The 16,553-nt window shown below is 47.4% G+C and overlaps 2 protein-coding genes across 7 annotated transcripts in view; one reads left to right on the top strand and one right to left on the bottom strand.

The window, feature by feature from the left end:
* Window positions 1-16,553, top strand: part of LOC147466122 (rho GTPase-activating protein 6-like) — a 57,762-nt gene that overhangs the window by 15,072 nt on the left and 26,137 nt on the right. For 4 of the 6 annotated variants that reach the window (XM_086524164.1, XM_086524141.1, XM_086524150.1 and 1 more), the window contains 9 exons: window positions 9,235-9,290; window positions 9,371-9,440; window positions 9,525-9,612; window positions 9,722-9,965; window positions 10,548-10,772; window positions 10,961-11,275; window positions 11,436-11,479; window positions 12,359-12,419; window positions 12,504-12,587. In XM_086524164.1, the coding sequence (XP_086380290.1) occupies window positions 9,235-9,290; window positions 9,371-9,440; window positions 9,525-9,612; window positions 9,722-9,965; window positions 10,548-10,772; window positions 10,961-11,275; window positions 11,436-11,479; window positions 12,359-12,419; window positions 12,504-12,587 (1,187 nt within the window). The remainder of the gene's footprint in view (window positions 1-9,234; window positions 9,291-9,370; window positions 9,441-9,524; window positions 9,613-9,721; window positions 9,966-10,547; window positions 10,773-10,960; window positions 11,276-11,435; window positions 11,480-12,358; window positions 12,420-12,503; window positions 12,588-16,553) is intronic. The other 2 variants (XM_086524173.1, XM_086524181.1) reach the window with 2 other exon arrangements.
* On the bottom strand, window positions 4,394-5,659 carry LOC147466123 (uncharacterized). Its single transcript, XM_086513392.1, has one exon. The coding sequence runs from the start codon at window positions 5,657-5,659 to the stop codon at window positions 4,394-4,396; it is 1,266 nt and encodes a 421-aa protein (XP_086369518.1).

The raw sequence follows: 16,553 nt of genomic DNA, 5'->3' as shown, positions 1-16,553 counted from the left end.
TAACACTGCCACTCCCCCCGAGCCCCGCCCTCTGTGCTCTGAGCGTGTCTCCTGTCTGTAAGCCGTCTCCCACATGTATCCACTGATGTGAGGCATGGATTGCCCAGGGGCCTGGTGTGTCTCAGAGTAAAAGATGATGTCTCTACCAGTAAAGCTATCCTCAAAGGCACCCACATCAAGACGCATAGATCCATTGCAGTTCCAGGCAGCTACTTTGAGTGTGGTCCCATAAGTCTCGCACCATCATGTGGAGCGTCGTTCTAGTATTACCACTTTTTCGTCCCGGTAAAAAGCGATCTTGCCTTTGTCCCTTGCCGCTCTAATCTCCGGCATTACTTCCTGCATATGAGCGATCTGCGAGAGGGTGAGATCATCCCCGAGAAAGATGCCAGTCTCTTTAAGAGTTGGTCTTTTCTTCAAGAAGGACTTCTTCGCTTCCATGGAGGGAAAACGGAGGATGAGTGCTCTTTCTTTTGAGGTTTCTCCACTGCTTCCATTTTTCTTTATGTTGCCCACTCTCCATGCCCTTGTGTGCGTCGGCTCATGAACCCCCATCAAGGCTGTGAGTTCTTTTACTTCTTCGTCCACATTGCCTTTGTCTTTAAGACCGCAAATTCTCACATGTAAAGCGCGCACCCGTCTCCTTTGCTCCTCCTCTAGTGTCTGATTAATGATAGTGGGTGTGGACGTGGGCGTTATCTCCTTGCCTTTTCCCTCCTTGGCCACCTTGATCCATTTCTCGGCTTTATCCGCCTTCTGTTGAGTTTTGGTAAGAACATCCACCCAAGAAGTCGTCATTTCTTAGTGTTGCTCTTCTCCCTCTTTGATGCCCGTACTTGGTCCTTGATTGTGTTGATTTCTTCGATTATTGAGGGTTGCAGTTCGCCCTCTTCCAGTGTGTTTCTTGATTGTGCTTCAGCGAGATCTTTCTTGAGCGACGCAATCTCTTCCTCTTGAGTCGTCACTCGGTCTTCCAGCGTACTTATCTTGCTCTCTTGAATCAGTACGCGTCCTTCGAGCATGTTTATTGTGCCCAAGAGATTGCGGTTCATCTTGGTAACGATCTCCGTCATTTTCTTTTTGCACTTTTGAATGGCATCCTCTAGGGGGTCGGCTTTATCGTTCAGCTTCCTCATGCTTGATCGCCGTACGCCAAGGAGTCACTAAAATGAAATAAAATGATATATTAACGTCTTCAAAAAGAAAAAGAAATAAAATGATATATTAATGTCTTCAAAAGGCCAAAATCACCTATGAGACCAAGCTGATACAACAGAGCGAATCTGATACCATGTCCAAAAAAATAAATAAAATAAAATAATAAAAAATAATATATATATATATATATATATATATATATATAATTTAAACTTCCTACGCGTAGAAGAAGAGAGGGGGGGGGGGGGGGGGACATCCTACGCGTAGAGGAAGGGGGGGGGGGGGGGGGGACATTCTATCTACGCGTAGAAGGAGGGGAGGGGGGGGGGGGACACCTGGCGGGGAGCGGGAGGGTAGCGAGGGTTGCAGAGGCGCGAGGGGTTGCAGAGGCAGCGGGCGGGGGCGGGGGGGAGCCGGGCAGCGATCACGAGCAGCGCAGCAAGGCGAGGGGGGGCGGGCACAGCAGCGCGCGGGGCTGCAGGCGGCACAGCACACACACACACACACACACACACACACACAACACACACACACACACACACACACACAGAGAGAGAGAGAGAGAGAGAGAAGAGAGAGAGAGAGAGAAGAGAGAGAGAGAGAGAGAGAGAGAGAGAGAGATGAAATGAAATGAAATGTTATATTAACGTCTTCAAAAGGCCACAATGACCTATGAGTCCCAAAAGTTACAAGGTGGTGTATTTGATACAAAGTCAGAGTAACAAAATAATCTAACAATAGTACTAAATAAAGATATATACTATGGGGTCCTAAGTTGGTCTATGTGAGTCAAGCAAAAAGCTGAGCAGAATAATGGGCGGCTTGTTGGGATAGCTGAATCACAAGAGATCTAGCATCGGTCGTTGGCGAATCTCATCAATTTCCTCCATGGTAAGTAGCCTGACAGGGCGTCGTGTATGTTTGGCCAGCGTGCTCCGAATTTTTTGTCGTAGCCTTCGTCGATGCTGTGTAGTTCTTCGTAGTCGCGGGCGCCTGGATTTCCCGAGTTCAATCGCTCGGTCAATCAGTGTGCCTCTGGTGTGAGACGGGGGGGAGCTCTGCTGTGGGAGTGGCTCTTGCGGTTGTCCCGTGTTTGCTCTGAAGAAGTCTGTGATCCGTCTTTGAGACTGGCTAGCCTCGCCATTCATTAGGCTATCTCTGTGTCTGCGCAGCTCGAGCAAGAACAAACCCAGGTATCTCTGATCTTCGTATCCCATGACTCTTGAGAGCGGTCCAAAACCCTCTCTGAACAAGCAATGGAAGCGGCCTTGTATCTCGTAGTAGACGGGGCAGCGGCATGTATAGTGTAGCTCTGTCTCAGGTTCCATGTTACATAAGGGCATGTCCTGTCCTCTGTGTACTCTTTCTCGCTACTTCCGTTGTATCTCCCAGTCTCAATCCGCAACTGGTGAGAAGATGTGAGTAACTGGCCGATAGCGCATCGTATCCCATGAGACAAGTGGGTATCCATGTATCTGGGTCTCGCCACAAAACCATCTTCCGTCAGCTGGAGGAGGTGGTCTCTGTAGAAAGCCATCTTCGTGCCCAATTCCTGTGCTGGTTGTATCCATGTCCTCCTGGTGTCTAGCTGGGTCAGGTCTTGGCGGATGAGGTTGGTGATCTCTGACTGTGTAAGAGTGAGAGATGGTGCATCCAATGAGTACTGGAATGGTGGCAGCCTGTCTATGCTGAACCCATGTGCTTGAAACCATGATGTCATCTCCCCATACCAGCATGTTGTATCTCCTTGTATGGCTAGCTGTCGAGATGATTCGAGTGCTATGCGAGCATATCTGTCTCTAGGAAGTGCCCATGTGCGGTTTATGAAGGAGACTGATTTGGTGAGCGCCTCCACCACAAGTGGGGGGGCCGCTAGCTCTGCTTGGATAATGGCCCGTGGTACTGATGCCTTGCTTCTAATGAGCCGCGAGATCATAGAGACGAGAGGTTTCTCCATGTTCCCCCATCCGTCTGAGCGACCCGGCCTCCCGTGGTGATCCAGTGAAGGTCCCCATATCTCGGTTCCATAGAGCAGTGTTGAAGCCACCAAGGTGTCAAAGAGCTAGAGCTTCGTCCGAGGCTCCTGAAACTGAACCTGCGAACACATCCTCTCCAATCTACCCAATGCTACGTGGGCTCTAGTAAGTCTGGTCTTTGCTGCTCCTCTGAGTGAGAATGCAGGTCCGCTAAAAACCACTCCAAGGTAAGTGTAAGCGTCTGTGTACTCCACCGTCTCCTGGCCGTATGTGAATGTAGGTGTTGACCTCCTCATCCACTGTGGGGTGGTATTAAACACCATAACCTTGGTTTTACCCAGGTTGACAGACAAACCACTTTCGTGGGCAAACGTATGCAAAGCATCCAATTGACGTTGCATTCCATCTGGGGATTCGGAGATCAACACTATGTCATCAGCATATAACAAAAGTGGAATCCATGTCCCTGCCAATTGAGCACCTTTATCCCCATCGTTGTCAATGTAGTCAGAAACCTCATCCACATACATACCGAAAAGAGTAGGAGAGAGCGGGCAGCCCTGCTTCACCCCAATAGTGGAGTGAACCGGTGTAGAAAGTCCCTCCGGGGTGCGTACATGCCCTACTACTAATCTGTACAATGCCATGACCCCCCAAATGAGTTCTGTGGGTACTCCCATTTTCTGTAGTCTGCGCATCAGTCTAGCTCTGGGGATCGTGTCGAAAGCTTTGCGGAAGTCCACAAAGCTACAATAGATCCGTCTCCCATGAGATCTGCCTTCTTCGATGATGGCCCTGAGTGTTAGGATATGGTCAAGAGTAGAGAAGCCTCTCCTGAATCCTGCCTGCCCAGTTGCACGTATCCCTTCCCTCTTTGCCCATCTACTCAGCTGTTGCTCCAGAATGGATGCATACAACCGTGCCAGTGTGTGCCCAATCATAATAGTGCGATAATTCCCAGGCTCCATGGGGTCTCCTGATTTGAAGATAGGTATGATCGTAGATAGGCTCCAAGAGTCTGGTAGGCCCTTACACATGGCCCGGTTAAACATAATTGCCAGAAGCCCTGCTAGTAGGTCTTTGGCATGCATGAAATGCTCAGCGACTAGGCCATCATGATCATATGCTCTCCCAGTCTTCATCCTGTCAATAGCTTTCTTCACCATCTCAGTGGTGAAAAAGACACATGCGTGTGGGCATGGATCGGCGGGGTTGGGCAGGGTCGGCTGTCCATGTACTGTGTACAAAGATGATGCGTACTACCCCCAAGTCTCTGTGGAGGAAATAGCAGGGTGGGGGGATTGCTCATGAAAGAGCCACCACGCCTCATGCGAGTCCTGACTCAAGAATAGCTGATATAGGTCCTGCTCGAGTCGAGCCAAAAAAGCCCTCTTCTTCCGCCGCACCAGGCGTCGGAAGTCAATCTGTGACTGTCTGTGAGTGACGTCCCCCAACAACACCTCCCTCTGAAGTCTGGCTCTAGTCTGGCGGCACTCCTCATCGTACCAGCTGTTCTGAGGCATGCTCCCTGATCGGCGGCTCTGCTCAGGCTGGGTGTGTGGGTATGCTTCTGCTGCTGCCTCATGTAATGTCCGTGTTAGTATAGTAGTTAGCTCTTCCAGAGGTCGCCCCGGGTCCTCAGGGCATAAACGTCTGTAGATTCTGTCCATGTATAGAGAATCCGTCTCCCGCGTGAATGTGTAGCGAGTAGGGGCTGCTACTCGTGGCCTGTGTGCTACACTAAACTGGAAGGAGATGGTCATCGACACCAGAGCATGATCCACTCCCACCCCGATCGGTCTGGGCTCAACTGTGAGATTTTGGATACTAGAGATGAGATTCGGCTGTGCCATGACATAGTCCACTGTGCTCACTCCATGTCTGTGTGGGAAGCATGTAAAACCTCCCGAAGTAGGAAATCTCTGTAGGCCGTTCAAGATGGCCAATCCATGTGCAGTGCCCATGTCTATCAGGTGTCGCCCATACTCAGTACATTCCACATCGTGTGATAGTCTGGAAAGGCCCGTCTCTGCAACATCTAGTTCTCTTAGCATCTCCTTTGAAGTATCATAAAACACTGCCTGGTGATGGGCAGTCCTAGCATTGAAGTCCCCTAGGATGATAATGTCACCATCCCTAGAGAACTCCCATATGTCATCATCCAAAATAGAGAAAGGGGACTGTCCTCTGGGTGATGCATAAACTGATGTAGTCGGGGGAAAGTAGCAAATAGCTAGATAGAGGTATCTGCCTGTCTCTGCTTTCAGTCTCACCCACATGTACCTAGCTTGCTCGTCCCTGCGGGCTATATGTATCAGTGGCTGCAGATCCTCTCTAAATAACACTGCCACTCCCCCCGAGCCCCGCCCTCTGTGCTCTAAGCGTGTCTCCTGTCTGTAAGCCGTCTCCCTCATGTATCCACTGATGTGAGGCATGGATTGCCCAGGGGCCTGGTGTGTCTCAGAGTAAAAGATGATGTCTCTACCAGTAAAGCTATCCTCAAAGGCACCCACATCAAGACGCATAGATCCATTGCAGTTCCAGGCAGCTACTTTGAGTGTGGTCCCATAAGTCTCGCACCATCATGTGGAGCGTCGTTCTAGTATTACCACTTTTTCGTCCCGGTAAAAAGCGATCTTGCCTTTGTCCCTTGCCGCTCTAATCTCTGGCATTACTTCCTGCATATGAGCGATCTGCGATAGGGTTAGATCATCCCCGAGAAAGATGCCAGTCTCTTTAAGAGTTGGTCTTTTCTTCAAGAATGTCTTCTTTGCTTCCATGGACGGAAAACGGATGATGAGTGCTCTTTCTTTTGAGGTTTCTCCACTGCTTCCATTTTTCTTTATGTTGCCCACTCTCCATGTCCTTGTGTGCGTCGGCTCATGAATCCCCATCAAGGTTGTGAGTTCTTTTACTTCTTCGTCCACATTGCCTTTGTCTTTAAGATCGCAAATTCTCACATGTAAAGCGCGCACCCTTCTCCTTTGCTCCTCCTCTAGTGTCTGATTAATGATGTTGTTGGGTGTGGGCGTGGGCGTTATCTCCTTGCCTTTTCCTTTCTTGGCCACCTTGATCCATTTCTCGGCTTCGTCCGCCTTTTGTTGAGTTTTGGTAAGAACATCCACCCAAGAAGTCGTCATTTCTTTATGCTGCTCTTCTCCTTCTTTGATGGCCCGTACTTGCTCCTTGATCGTGTTGATTTCTTCGCTTACTGAGGGTTGCAGTTCGCCCTCTTCCAGTGTGTTTCTTGATCGTGCTCCGACGAGCTCTTTCTTGAGTGACGCGATCTCTTCCTCGTGGGTTGTCACTCGGTCTTCCAGCGTGCTTATCTTGCTCTCTTGGATTAGCACGCGTCCTTCGAGTATGTTTATTGTGCCCCAGAGGTTGTGGTTCAGCTTGGTCATGATCTCCGTCATCTCCTCTTTGCATTTTTGAATGGCATCCTCTAGGGGGTCGGCTTTATTGTTCATCTTCCTCATGTTTGACTGTCGTCCGCAAGGGAGTTAGGTGTACGTGTGCACCCACCTTAACAGCGGACGCGGCGGCTGGGAGTCACTGGATGTACGTGTGCACCCACACTGATGGCGATCGCGACGAGTGGTGGAGCGCGAGGCGGTGTGGCCAGGTGCCCTCAATATGCTCAGTTGTGTGTGTGTCTCGAAAACAAAAGTGAATGGGGGGGGGAGGGAGGGGGGGGGGGGGGAGGGGGGTGAAGTATGTTAGAGATGAAATGAAATGTTATATTAAAGTCTTCAAAAGGGCATACTGACCTATGAGCCCGAAAGTTGCAAAGTGGTGGGGGCGGGGCCAAAAAAAAAAAAAAAAAAAACCTCCTACGCGTAGCAGAAGGGGGGGGCATCCTACGCTTTTAACGAAAAGAATTTTACCTCCTACGCATAGGAAACCTTGGGGGACATGCTACACGTAGGGAAACTTGGGGGACATGATACGCGTAGAGGAAGGGGTGGGGGGCGGGTTGCCAAGGCAGTCGGAGGGGGGGGGGGGGGGGGTGGGGGGGGGGGGGGGGGGGGGGGGGGGGGGGGGGGGGGGGGGGGGGGGGGGGGGGGGGGGGGGGGGGGGGGGGGGGGGGCAGGGCAAGAGCAGGGTGCGAGCAAACGGGGGGGGGCGGCGTGCGCGGGTTTGCTAAGGTGCAGCAGCGCGTGGGAGGGCACCATCGCAGGGGAAGCGCGGGAGCAGCAAGGCGACAGGGGGGAGGGTGGGTGCGACAGGGGGGCGCGCGGGAGCAGCAGGGCGGCAGGGGGGAGGGTGGGTGCGACGGGGGAGGGCGAGAAATGAAATGAAATGAAATGTTATATTAACGTCTTCAAAAGGCCAAAGTGACCTATGAGACCTAAAAGTTACAATGTGGTGGATCTGATACAAAGTCTGAGTAACAAAAGTAACAAAATGAAATGAAAATGACAATGACAATATGACAAAATGACTAAATGACTACTATGGAATCCTAAACTCCAAGGTGTGAACTAATCAGCTAGCTGGGATAGCTAAAATCACAAGAGATCCAGCATCGATCGTTGGCGGATCTCATCAATCTCCTCCATGGTCAGTAGTCTGACGGGGCGTCGTGCATGTCGGGCCAAAGTGATCCGAATCCTCTGATGCAGCCTCCGTCGGTGTTGTGTAGTCCTCCGTAGTCGCGAGCGTCTGGATCTCCCCAGCTCGGTCGCCCGATCGATCAGTGTGCCTCTGGCGTGAGGCGGCGAGCTCTGCTGTGGTAGTAACTCCTCCGGGCGTCCAATGTCTGCTCTAAAGAAGTCTGTGATCTGTCTCTGATGCTGGCTAGCCTCTCCTCTCATCAGGCTCTCTCTGTGTCTGCGCAGCTCGAGCAAAAACAAACCCAAGCATCTCTGATCCTCGTACCGCATGACTCTGGAGAGTGGTCCAAAGCCCTCTCTGAACAAGCAGTGGAAGCGGCCTCGTATCTCGTAATAGACGGGGCAGTGGCATGTGTAGTGCAACTCTGTCTCAGGCTCTATGTCACATAGGGGGCATGTCCTGGCCTCTGCTGGTACTCCGCTGTATCTCCCAGTCTCGATCCGCAGCTGGTGTGAAGATGTGCGTATCTGGCCAATAGCACATCGGACCCCATGAGACAAGTGGGTGTCCATGTACATGGGCCTCGTCACAAAACCGTCCTCCGTAAGCTGGAGAAGATGCTCTCTGTAAAGAGAGAGAGAGAGAGAGAGAGAGAGAGAGAGAGAGAGAGCTTTATCAACATCTACTAGACGCCAAGACCACCCATGTACATGGGATTGGGGTTCTCATCTGGTTTGGATGGATGAGTTATCATTGGCTTGGATTAGGAGGCAAAAATCCAACGTCTTCCTTCCATGGTGTGCCCATTTGTTTGGATCAAGAGGCGAAGGTTAAGAGGCCTTCCCCCCTAGAAGGGTTACGTTTTTGACCACCCATATATATTAGGCCGGTGCTCTTATCTGGGTTGGGTGGAGGATGTACACGTTGGTTTAATCAAGAGGTGGAGTCTCTCCTCTGATGAATATATTTGATGCTTGGAATCTTGTATTAGATGTGGATCCAAGAGTTATTCAGAGGCATCCGTGCAATGTGATGGTAGTGGGGAAGCTTTGAGTATCAAAGAAGGAGAAGTGTGATGTAACAAGCGACTTGGAGAAACGTTCGAGGACAATGGTATCCCTTGACATACATTTCCTATGGATGCTTTGAGTGGAGGGCTTAATTTTGACGTAGGGTTTTATTTCTTTCCAGATTTTTATTTATTTGGTTGATTTTATACATTGCAAAGAGTAAGGGTGTGAGCTTAGTTTGCTAATATTCATCCATGATGATCACGAGCCTATGAGTATGAGGTGTTTGGTTTTAGTGTGGGGATTATTATGCATGAAAGGACCTCAAGTTTGCAGGTAGAATACATCGTCTTTTGTTGCCAACCACCTAAAGATTTGCTATTATAGAAACTCAAAGCGATTGGCCTAATGGGTCCAATTAAAGTACTTAATATGATTTAAGAAGAATGATTGAGAATGCAGCTGAAATATGTCCAATTGTGCACACAGAAAACTTAGTGCTGACAAAGAATTTTCTGGCTTGTAATCGCTAGGAAAGATTCACTTTGGCCCCGATGAAGATGCACATGTCATAGGTGACTGCATCAAGGTACAATGATTAATGAAGTTTGTTTTCTGTGAAGTAAGCAAAGTTTTCGATTGTCAAGTTTTGCTTTTGATTCTCTACAGCATGTCCTTAGAGAACTCCCATCTCTGCCTGTTCCGACACCTTGCTGCTCAGCTCTGCTTGAAGCTCAAAGTAATGTATAACATGTCTTTATGGAGAGTTGGACCGACTGTTAATATAATTTCGCTGAGACATAAAAATGAGATTTTTGAACAGGGTGTGAGCGTAGGGAGACACAAGTCCTTGCGATGAAGGCTGCCGTTTCAGAAACATTCCCAGAACCAAATCGCAGGCTACTTCAAAGGTGTGCATTACTTTAAACCTTCAAAGTCCTTGGACTCGCAAGGTGGTGATGTTCTAGTTTCAACGTTTTAATCTGTCAAAGATTATTGAACTTTATCTTTTGACTGTAGAGTGCTGAAGATGATGCGTACAATTGCTTTACACTCAGCTGAAAATCGTATGACAGCATCTGCTGTTGCTGCTTGCATGGCACCTTTGCTGTTGAAGCCCCTTCTGACGGGTGAATGTGGACTTGAAGATGACTCAGACATTAGTGGTGACAATTCGGCCCAGCTTCTGGCAGCAGCTGCAGCAGCCAATTCTGCCCAGGCTATTATCACAACTCTTCTGGAGGAGTACGAAAGGGTTTTTGAGGTACAGGATGACATCACGGTCTGTTTGTAGCCATAACTTGTTTGAGTATACCATGGTGTTGAGATTTTTAAGGCATAGAGCATCTTAGGTCAATGTATCTGGGATATTGGAGGGATTCAGTGCAGTAAACTTCAGAATTGATGGTTTATGACACGCAGTTCCTCAATTTATAAGCGTAGTACTTTTTTCATGACTATGCTTCCTAGTCTTAAAGTGGTCGTGATGCAAATGCAGTCCAAGATGGTCAAGCTGTTGTATTGTAATGCATAAATGGAGATATGAATAGTTATTGTTTGCTTGCGCTCTTGTGGGTTGTGCATAGGCGTGTGCATAGGTGGAATGTACCACTTTTACATGTCTAGGCTGCATCACAAATTGGAGGTGACTCTGCCTGAGTCCTTGGGGCCAAAGTTGACCTGTGGACAAACTGTTTCTGTAATTATCAGAAGTTATATCGATAGTAAAAATAGGCAACTCTAAATGCAATCTGAATTTTGCACCAAGTGTTGGCAAGTGTTTTTATTACAAAGAGGGGCAGCTTTCAAGGTGTTTTGGCAGCGCCTGATTTGACATTTTCTGTAGGAGGAACTTCAGTCAAGTCGGCATTCCCCAAGTGCATATGCACGGGCGGAAGATACTCCAAGTGAGGCTTCCTCTGATGGAGAAGTTCTACAGGTGCATGATGAAGATTATCAGGAGGCGGAGGAGGATCAGGATCAGGAGCTTGATGAAGATCCTGAGAGGCTTCTCAGTGGAAGCATGAGTGAAAGTAGTGGCAACGAAGGGAGTGACGTTTATGATAGCAAGGTATGTGCGTTAATAAGATTTTCCCTTCCCAGCAATGCTGTTTACCTATGGGGTGCATGGTTAGGCTGTTATTGCTTTTCAACAAGAATTTAGTGAAGAGGTGTTAGGATAATTGAGAAGCAATAACTGTAATTATTGGCAATGCTTTGGTTGTGCCATAAACTATACATGCTCTTACAATGCTACAGGCTTATGAAGATGAAGACTCTGAAGACGAGCGGCACAAAAATAGCCGAACAAGCCATGGTCAGTCAAGTAAAGTGTTGTCGCGATCAGTTAATCTTGGAAACTCCAGAGGGCTGCATGAGGAACACATGGAAACTGGAATGTTGAGCACGAGTACACTTGGATTAGATCAGTCTCGTTGGAACAACAAGTTCTCGGTGGGGACAACCCCAAGAACAGGGGCCTCAAATTATATATCAGGCACAAGCTCTAGTAGAACTGTAGGCACTCCAACCATGACCTCGAGCAGTCGCCGATCATCAATATGGGGCCTATCTGTAAGTGATGCTACGACATCTTATCGCGGAATGATCAATGTTTCTGCGTGCTAGCTGTAGTATGTTTTAATGCAGTGAAGCGTACTTGATAACTTTTTTGAATACTATTTAGGATAATCCTCTGGTCAAATGTCACTTAACATCCTGCCTTTTGATGCAGGTCACAAAAAGAACCCCTGAGGCAGTCTTGTCAGGAGACGAAGAGTGAGTATATTCCAGGCCTTAAAGCTGTTGTGAAAACGCCTACAGCATTTTGTTTGTATGAGTCATTACATACCATCTAGACAGTCCTTTAAAGACACTGCTTCTATATAAGTTTTTCACACTCAAAAGTAGTTAGCTCTCCTAGATTTTTGATTTTTAGCCAGAGATCGTTGCAAATCTATTTCAGATATAAGCAAATGTTTTGCAACAACATAACAAGTATTGTTGATTTCTGTGGCTAACATCAAGCCTTCACAAATGGTTTCCTTGGGTAATTGTTTTAATTCTCGTTTGAGGAAACTCTCAACTGCATGGATTTATCCATTTCTTGCAGAGAAGTCAAAGATATCCTGAAATTCCCAACTCATTGTGCAATCTTGAATATAATAACCATCACTCTTGTTCAGGATGGGGGAAATTGAGACTCCAGTATTGAGGCCATCAAGTATTGTTTCCAGCTCAAAAAAAGAGCTGCACTTGAAACTCAGAAACCATATATCATGGACATGGATCTAGTCAGCACCTCTACTACAATTGAGGTAGCTCGAAGTCGACCCTAGTAATTTCATGAGGGACTCTGCAATAAATCTGTCTCCCATGTACTCTGCTCTCCACAGTAACTGCCTAATGTGTGAGAATTTAATTCAGAGTGGATGAGCCTCTCTCTGTCCACAGACTCAGGTCACGCTCAAGAATGGTCTGTTTTTTTGAAGTGATTTTTGTATTTCTTTGTACACTGTTTGCATTTAGTAAATTACCCATCACAAAGAAAAGAGATTCCAGTTCTAATGTGTGCACACACAGACACATACATAAACTGTCTTTGAAAGTTTTACCTGATTATTGACGTTTGACGCTGTAAGCTGTTACTCTCCACAGATTAGTGATACAAAGACTGGAAGCAACAAGAAACGATCTGCGCAATAAGATTGCTAAAGAGGTAGTTTGGAGTACACAAAGAACTACCGTTTAATCGTTTGTTACATATGAGGCTTCTGACAAATTTGTTTTTCCGGTATTGAAGGCCAAAGGAAATGCTGCACTGCAGCAGAGTCTTGAAAGAAGGAAGCAAGCCCTTCATGATCGCCGCATGGGTCTTGAACAAGATGTGAGAACAGTTTTCCTTTACTATTTCAAGTTAGACAGGCGTATCTATCTTCAAGAAATGTCCTCTCTGTCTCTTCTCCTTGGTGTTTTAGTGTTAGTTCTTTGCAACTTTGTAATTTCCGTACTCAGACATGGTATCAGATTCACCAATTGTAACTTTTTGGTCTCATAGGTCATTTTGGCCTTTTGAAGATGTTAATATAACATCTCATTTCATTTCATTTCTCTCTACTTCACTTCATTGATGATGATTTTAGTTTCTCACTTTACTTCATTTTTATTTTTGTACCTAGACATTGTATTAGATCCACCAAGATGGTATCAGTTTGGTCTCATAGGTCATTTTAGCCTTTTGAAGACGTTTAATATAACATTTCACTTCATTTCATTTCTCTCTCTACATTCACTTATGGTCGGGAGACTGCAGTATGCATACACTTATCTTGGGGTTGTCTTCACTGGGCCAAGGTTTTCTTTGACGAGAGCGGCAGAGACTAGACTGGCCAAAGCATATGCGGCCTTGGGAGGATTGGAGAGGGTGTGGTCGCAGGTTCAGCTCCAAGAATCCCGAACAAAGCTCTGGCTCTTTGATACACTGGTAGCTTCAACTATGCTCTATGGGGTTCAGGTTTGGGGACCCTCTGTAGGTCAGGATGGGTGGAGAGGGATGGAGAGGCTCTTGGTATCTATGATCTCTCAGTTGGTTAGAGCCAAGGCCTCCGTGCCACACGAGATCATTAGAGCAAGAGTTGGCAGTCCCCCCTTGTGGAGATAGAGGCGCTTACTGGATTAGTCTCCTTTATGCACAACTTATGGGATACTAGTAGAGACAGATATACCAGATTGGCCCTTGAGTCCTCCAGACAATTAGCTATACAAGGGGACACGTCATGTTGGTATGCACAAATGTCATCATGGTTCCAGATACATGGATTCAGCATGGACAAATTACCTCCCTTCCAGTACTCTCTTGATGCACCATCGTTGTCTCTTACACGGATGGAGATTGCTAGACTCATTCGCCAGGACCTGACCCAGCTGGACACCGGGAGGACATGGATAGAGCCGATGCAGGAGTTGGGCATGAAGATGGCTTTCTATAGAGAGCATCTTCTCCAACTCACACAGGATGGGTGTGTAATTCGGCCCAGCTATACTGCGCGTAACTGGCAGACCTGCACCACCTGGCTGATCTGCGCGAACCATACCAGAAACGCCCTTCTCACAAATAAGAAGCCCCCCTCAGCCCCCCCCCCCCCCCCCCCCCCCCCCCCCCCCCCCGCCGCAGGAATAAATTCAGAAATTTAGACTGCAGAATTTCAGAAATTCAGGAATAAATTGTCAGACAGCAATCAATTCAGAAATTCAGAAATTTCAGATTGCAGAAAATTTGTAGAAATCGCAGAAAATTCAGTTATTTCAGAAATTGCAGAAATTTGCATGAAAGGGGAAAATTGTATGCATAATGTGTTTTGGATATGTATGCCGGATGTGGAACATGTATACATAATGTGGAAGCACCTTTGCATATAGTGTGGTCTCCTTTCTACCGTCAGAACTTTCGTCACACTTTCGTTTTCGGTGGCAATCAAGCATGAGGAAGCAGAACGATAAGACCGACCCTTTAGAGGATGCCATTCAAAAGTGCAAAGAGGAAATGAGCGAAACCATTAACAAGCCGCAACCTATTGGGCACAATAAAGATGCTCGCAAAATGCGTGTTGGTCCAAGAAAGCAAGATAATTGTAGTGGGAGAGCGTGTGACGGCCCAAGGTGAAGAGATTGCATTGCACGATCATGAAGCACACTTGAAGAGGGAGAATTGCAATCCTCAATAATAGAAAAACTCAACACGATTAAAGAGCAAGTGCGGGGCATCAAAGAGGGGAAAGAGCAGCACAAAGAAATGACGACTTCTTAGGTGGATGTTACTACAAAGACTCAACTGACGGCGGATGAGGCCGAGAAATGGATCGTGGTTGCCAAGAAAGGAAAAGGCAAGGAAACAAGGTCTACACCCACCGTTATTAACTTGACACTAGAAGAGGAGCAAAGAAGACGTGCGCGCGCTTTATATGTGAGAATTTTCGGCTTTCAAGACAAAGATAATGTGGATGAAGAGGTAAAAGAACTCATGACTTTGATGGGGGTTCATGAGCCGATGAGAGCTTGGAGAGTGGGCAACTAGAAAAATGGAAGCAGTAGGAAACCTCAAAAAGAAGGGCACTCCATGGAAGTGAAGGACTTTTTGAAGAAGAGACCAACTCTAAAGAAGACAAACATCTTTCTCAGAGATGACCTTACCCTCCCACAGCTCGCTCATATGCAGAGGTAATGCCGAAGATTAGAGCGGCAAGGGAAAAAGGTAAGATTGCTTTTTACCGAGATGGAAGAGTCGTGATATTGAAGCGACACTCCACATGACAGTGTGATATCTTTACATTGCTATTTGCTACTTTCCACCGAGTATGTCAGTATATGCACCACCCAAAGGGCAATCCCTCTTTTCTATTTTGGATGATGACATATGGAAGTTCTCTAGAGATGGTGACATTATCATTCTAGTGGACTTCAATGCTAGGATTGCCCATTACTAGACAGTATTTTATGATACTTCCGAGGAGATGCTGAGAGAGTTGGATGTTGCAGAGACGGGCCTGTCCAGACTATCACAAGATGTGGAATATACTGAGTATGGACGACACTTGATAGACATGGGGATTGCACATGGGTTGGTGACTATGAATTGCCTACAGAGATTTCCCGATGCGAGAGGTTTTACATGCTTTCCACACAGACATGGATCCAGCACAGTGGATTATGTCATGGCACAGCCGAGCTTCATCTCTAGTATCCAGGATCTCACGGTTGGACCCAAACCTGTTGGTGTGGCAGTGGATCATGCCCTTGTGTCGATGACCATCTCTTTCCAGTTATGTGTAGCACATAGGCCACGGACAACAGTCCCTACTCGCTACACTTTCACGCGGGAGACGGACTCTGTATACATAGATGGATCGATAGACGCCTGTGGACTGAGGGGCTAGGGCGACCTCTAGAGGAGATTACTTTTATTCTGACACACATTACATAATGCAGCAACAGAGGCATACCCACACACCCAGCCTAAGCAGAGATGGCGTTCTGGGAGCATCCCTAGAACAGCTGGTATGATGAGGAATGCCGCGAATCAAGAGCCAGTGAAACCGGCTCGTAAGGCGGTGGACTTTCGCTTTCACCCGAAATTCTTTACTCTAGACACACACAGAGAGAACTTTGGAAAGGTAACCTGTGACGGGAATTAACACCTAAAGCGCACACACGACTCAAAAGCTATAATGCTCCGAGCAGACACCAACAACTTATAGGCCCCAAACTTGGCGCCCCTTTCGGTATTTCTTTGTTCTTTAAGAGGTTAAATTAGAAAGAAGAGTCCTGGGAATTCTTTACCTGTATCCAGCTAGATACCACATGTTTTGGCAAAATTTTGGCAGCATAACAGCCCCAAAACTTGCCCGAAACTATTTTCCCTGCTGGAACTCACTTCCCCTGACATAAACCCATTGATTTCTACCCAAAAACAGTTAATTCAGCATGCTCAGTCCTAAACAGTCCCTGAACTGGCCTCTATCAGTGGGGCACTGTTCCCAATGGTTCTGGCATCCGTATGGCTGAAAAACAAATCAAATTAAGCGCATAACCAGGGATGAAAGCGCACATGTACGGTGAGGTTATCACCCTCACCAGTGCCAACTTTTGGAGCAGCAGTGAGCTACTCTTGTTCCTGCTCAAAGAGGCTCTTGCCTCAACAAAACGCATAAGACCTCACAACTGTACATGAGTCAAATGAAGAGCCCTCTTGTGGGACATCGCATTACTGCACGTAGGGGGGAGAGAAAGCAGTGTGAGGTGTGCAGGACATGACTTCTTGCACCACACTTTACATGAGAAGGAAAGCTTGCAGTCA

This window comes from Adiantum capillus-veneris, chromosome 1 (assembly GCF_014529385.1).
Source record: "Adiantum capillus-veneris isolate H3 chromosome 1, ASM1452938v2, whole genome shotgun sequence".
Lineage (NCBI taxonomy): Eukaryota > Viridiplantae > Streptophyta > Polypodiopsida > Polypodiales > Pteridaceae > Adiantum > Adiantum capillus-veneris.
This window is presented reverse-complemented; position numbering and strand designations above follow the sequence as displayed.

Coding starts and splice junctions, on each gene's coding strand:
- LOC147466123 (XM_086513392.1), bottom strand. CDS start 5,659: ATGCGTCTTGATGTGGGTGCCTTTGAGGATAGCTTTACTGGTAGAGAC.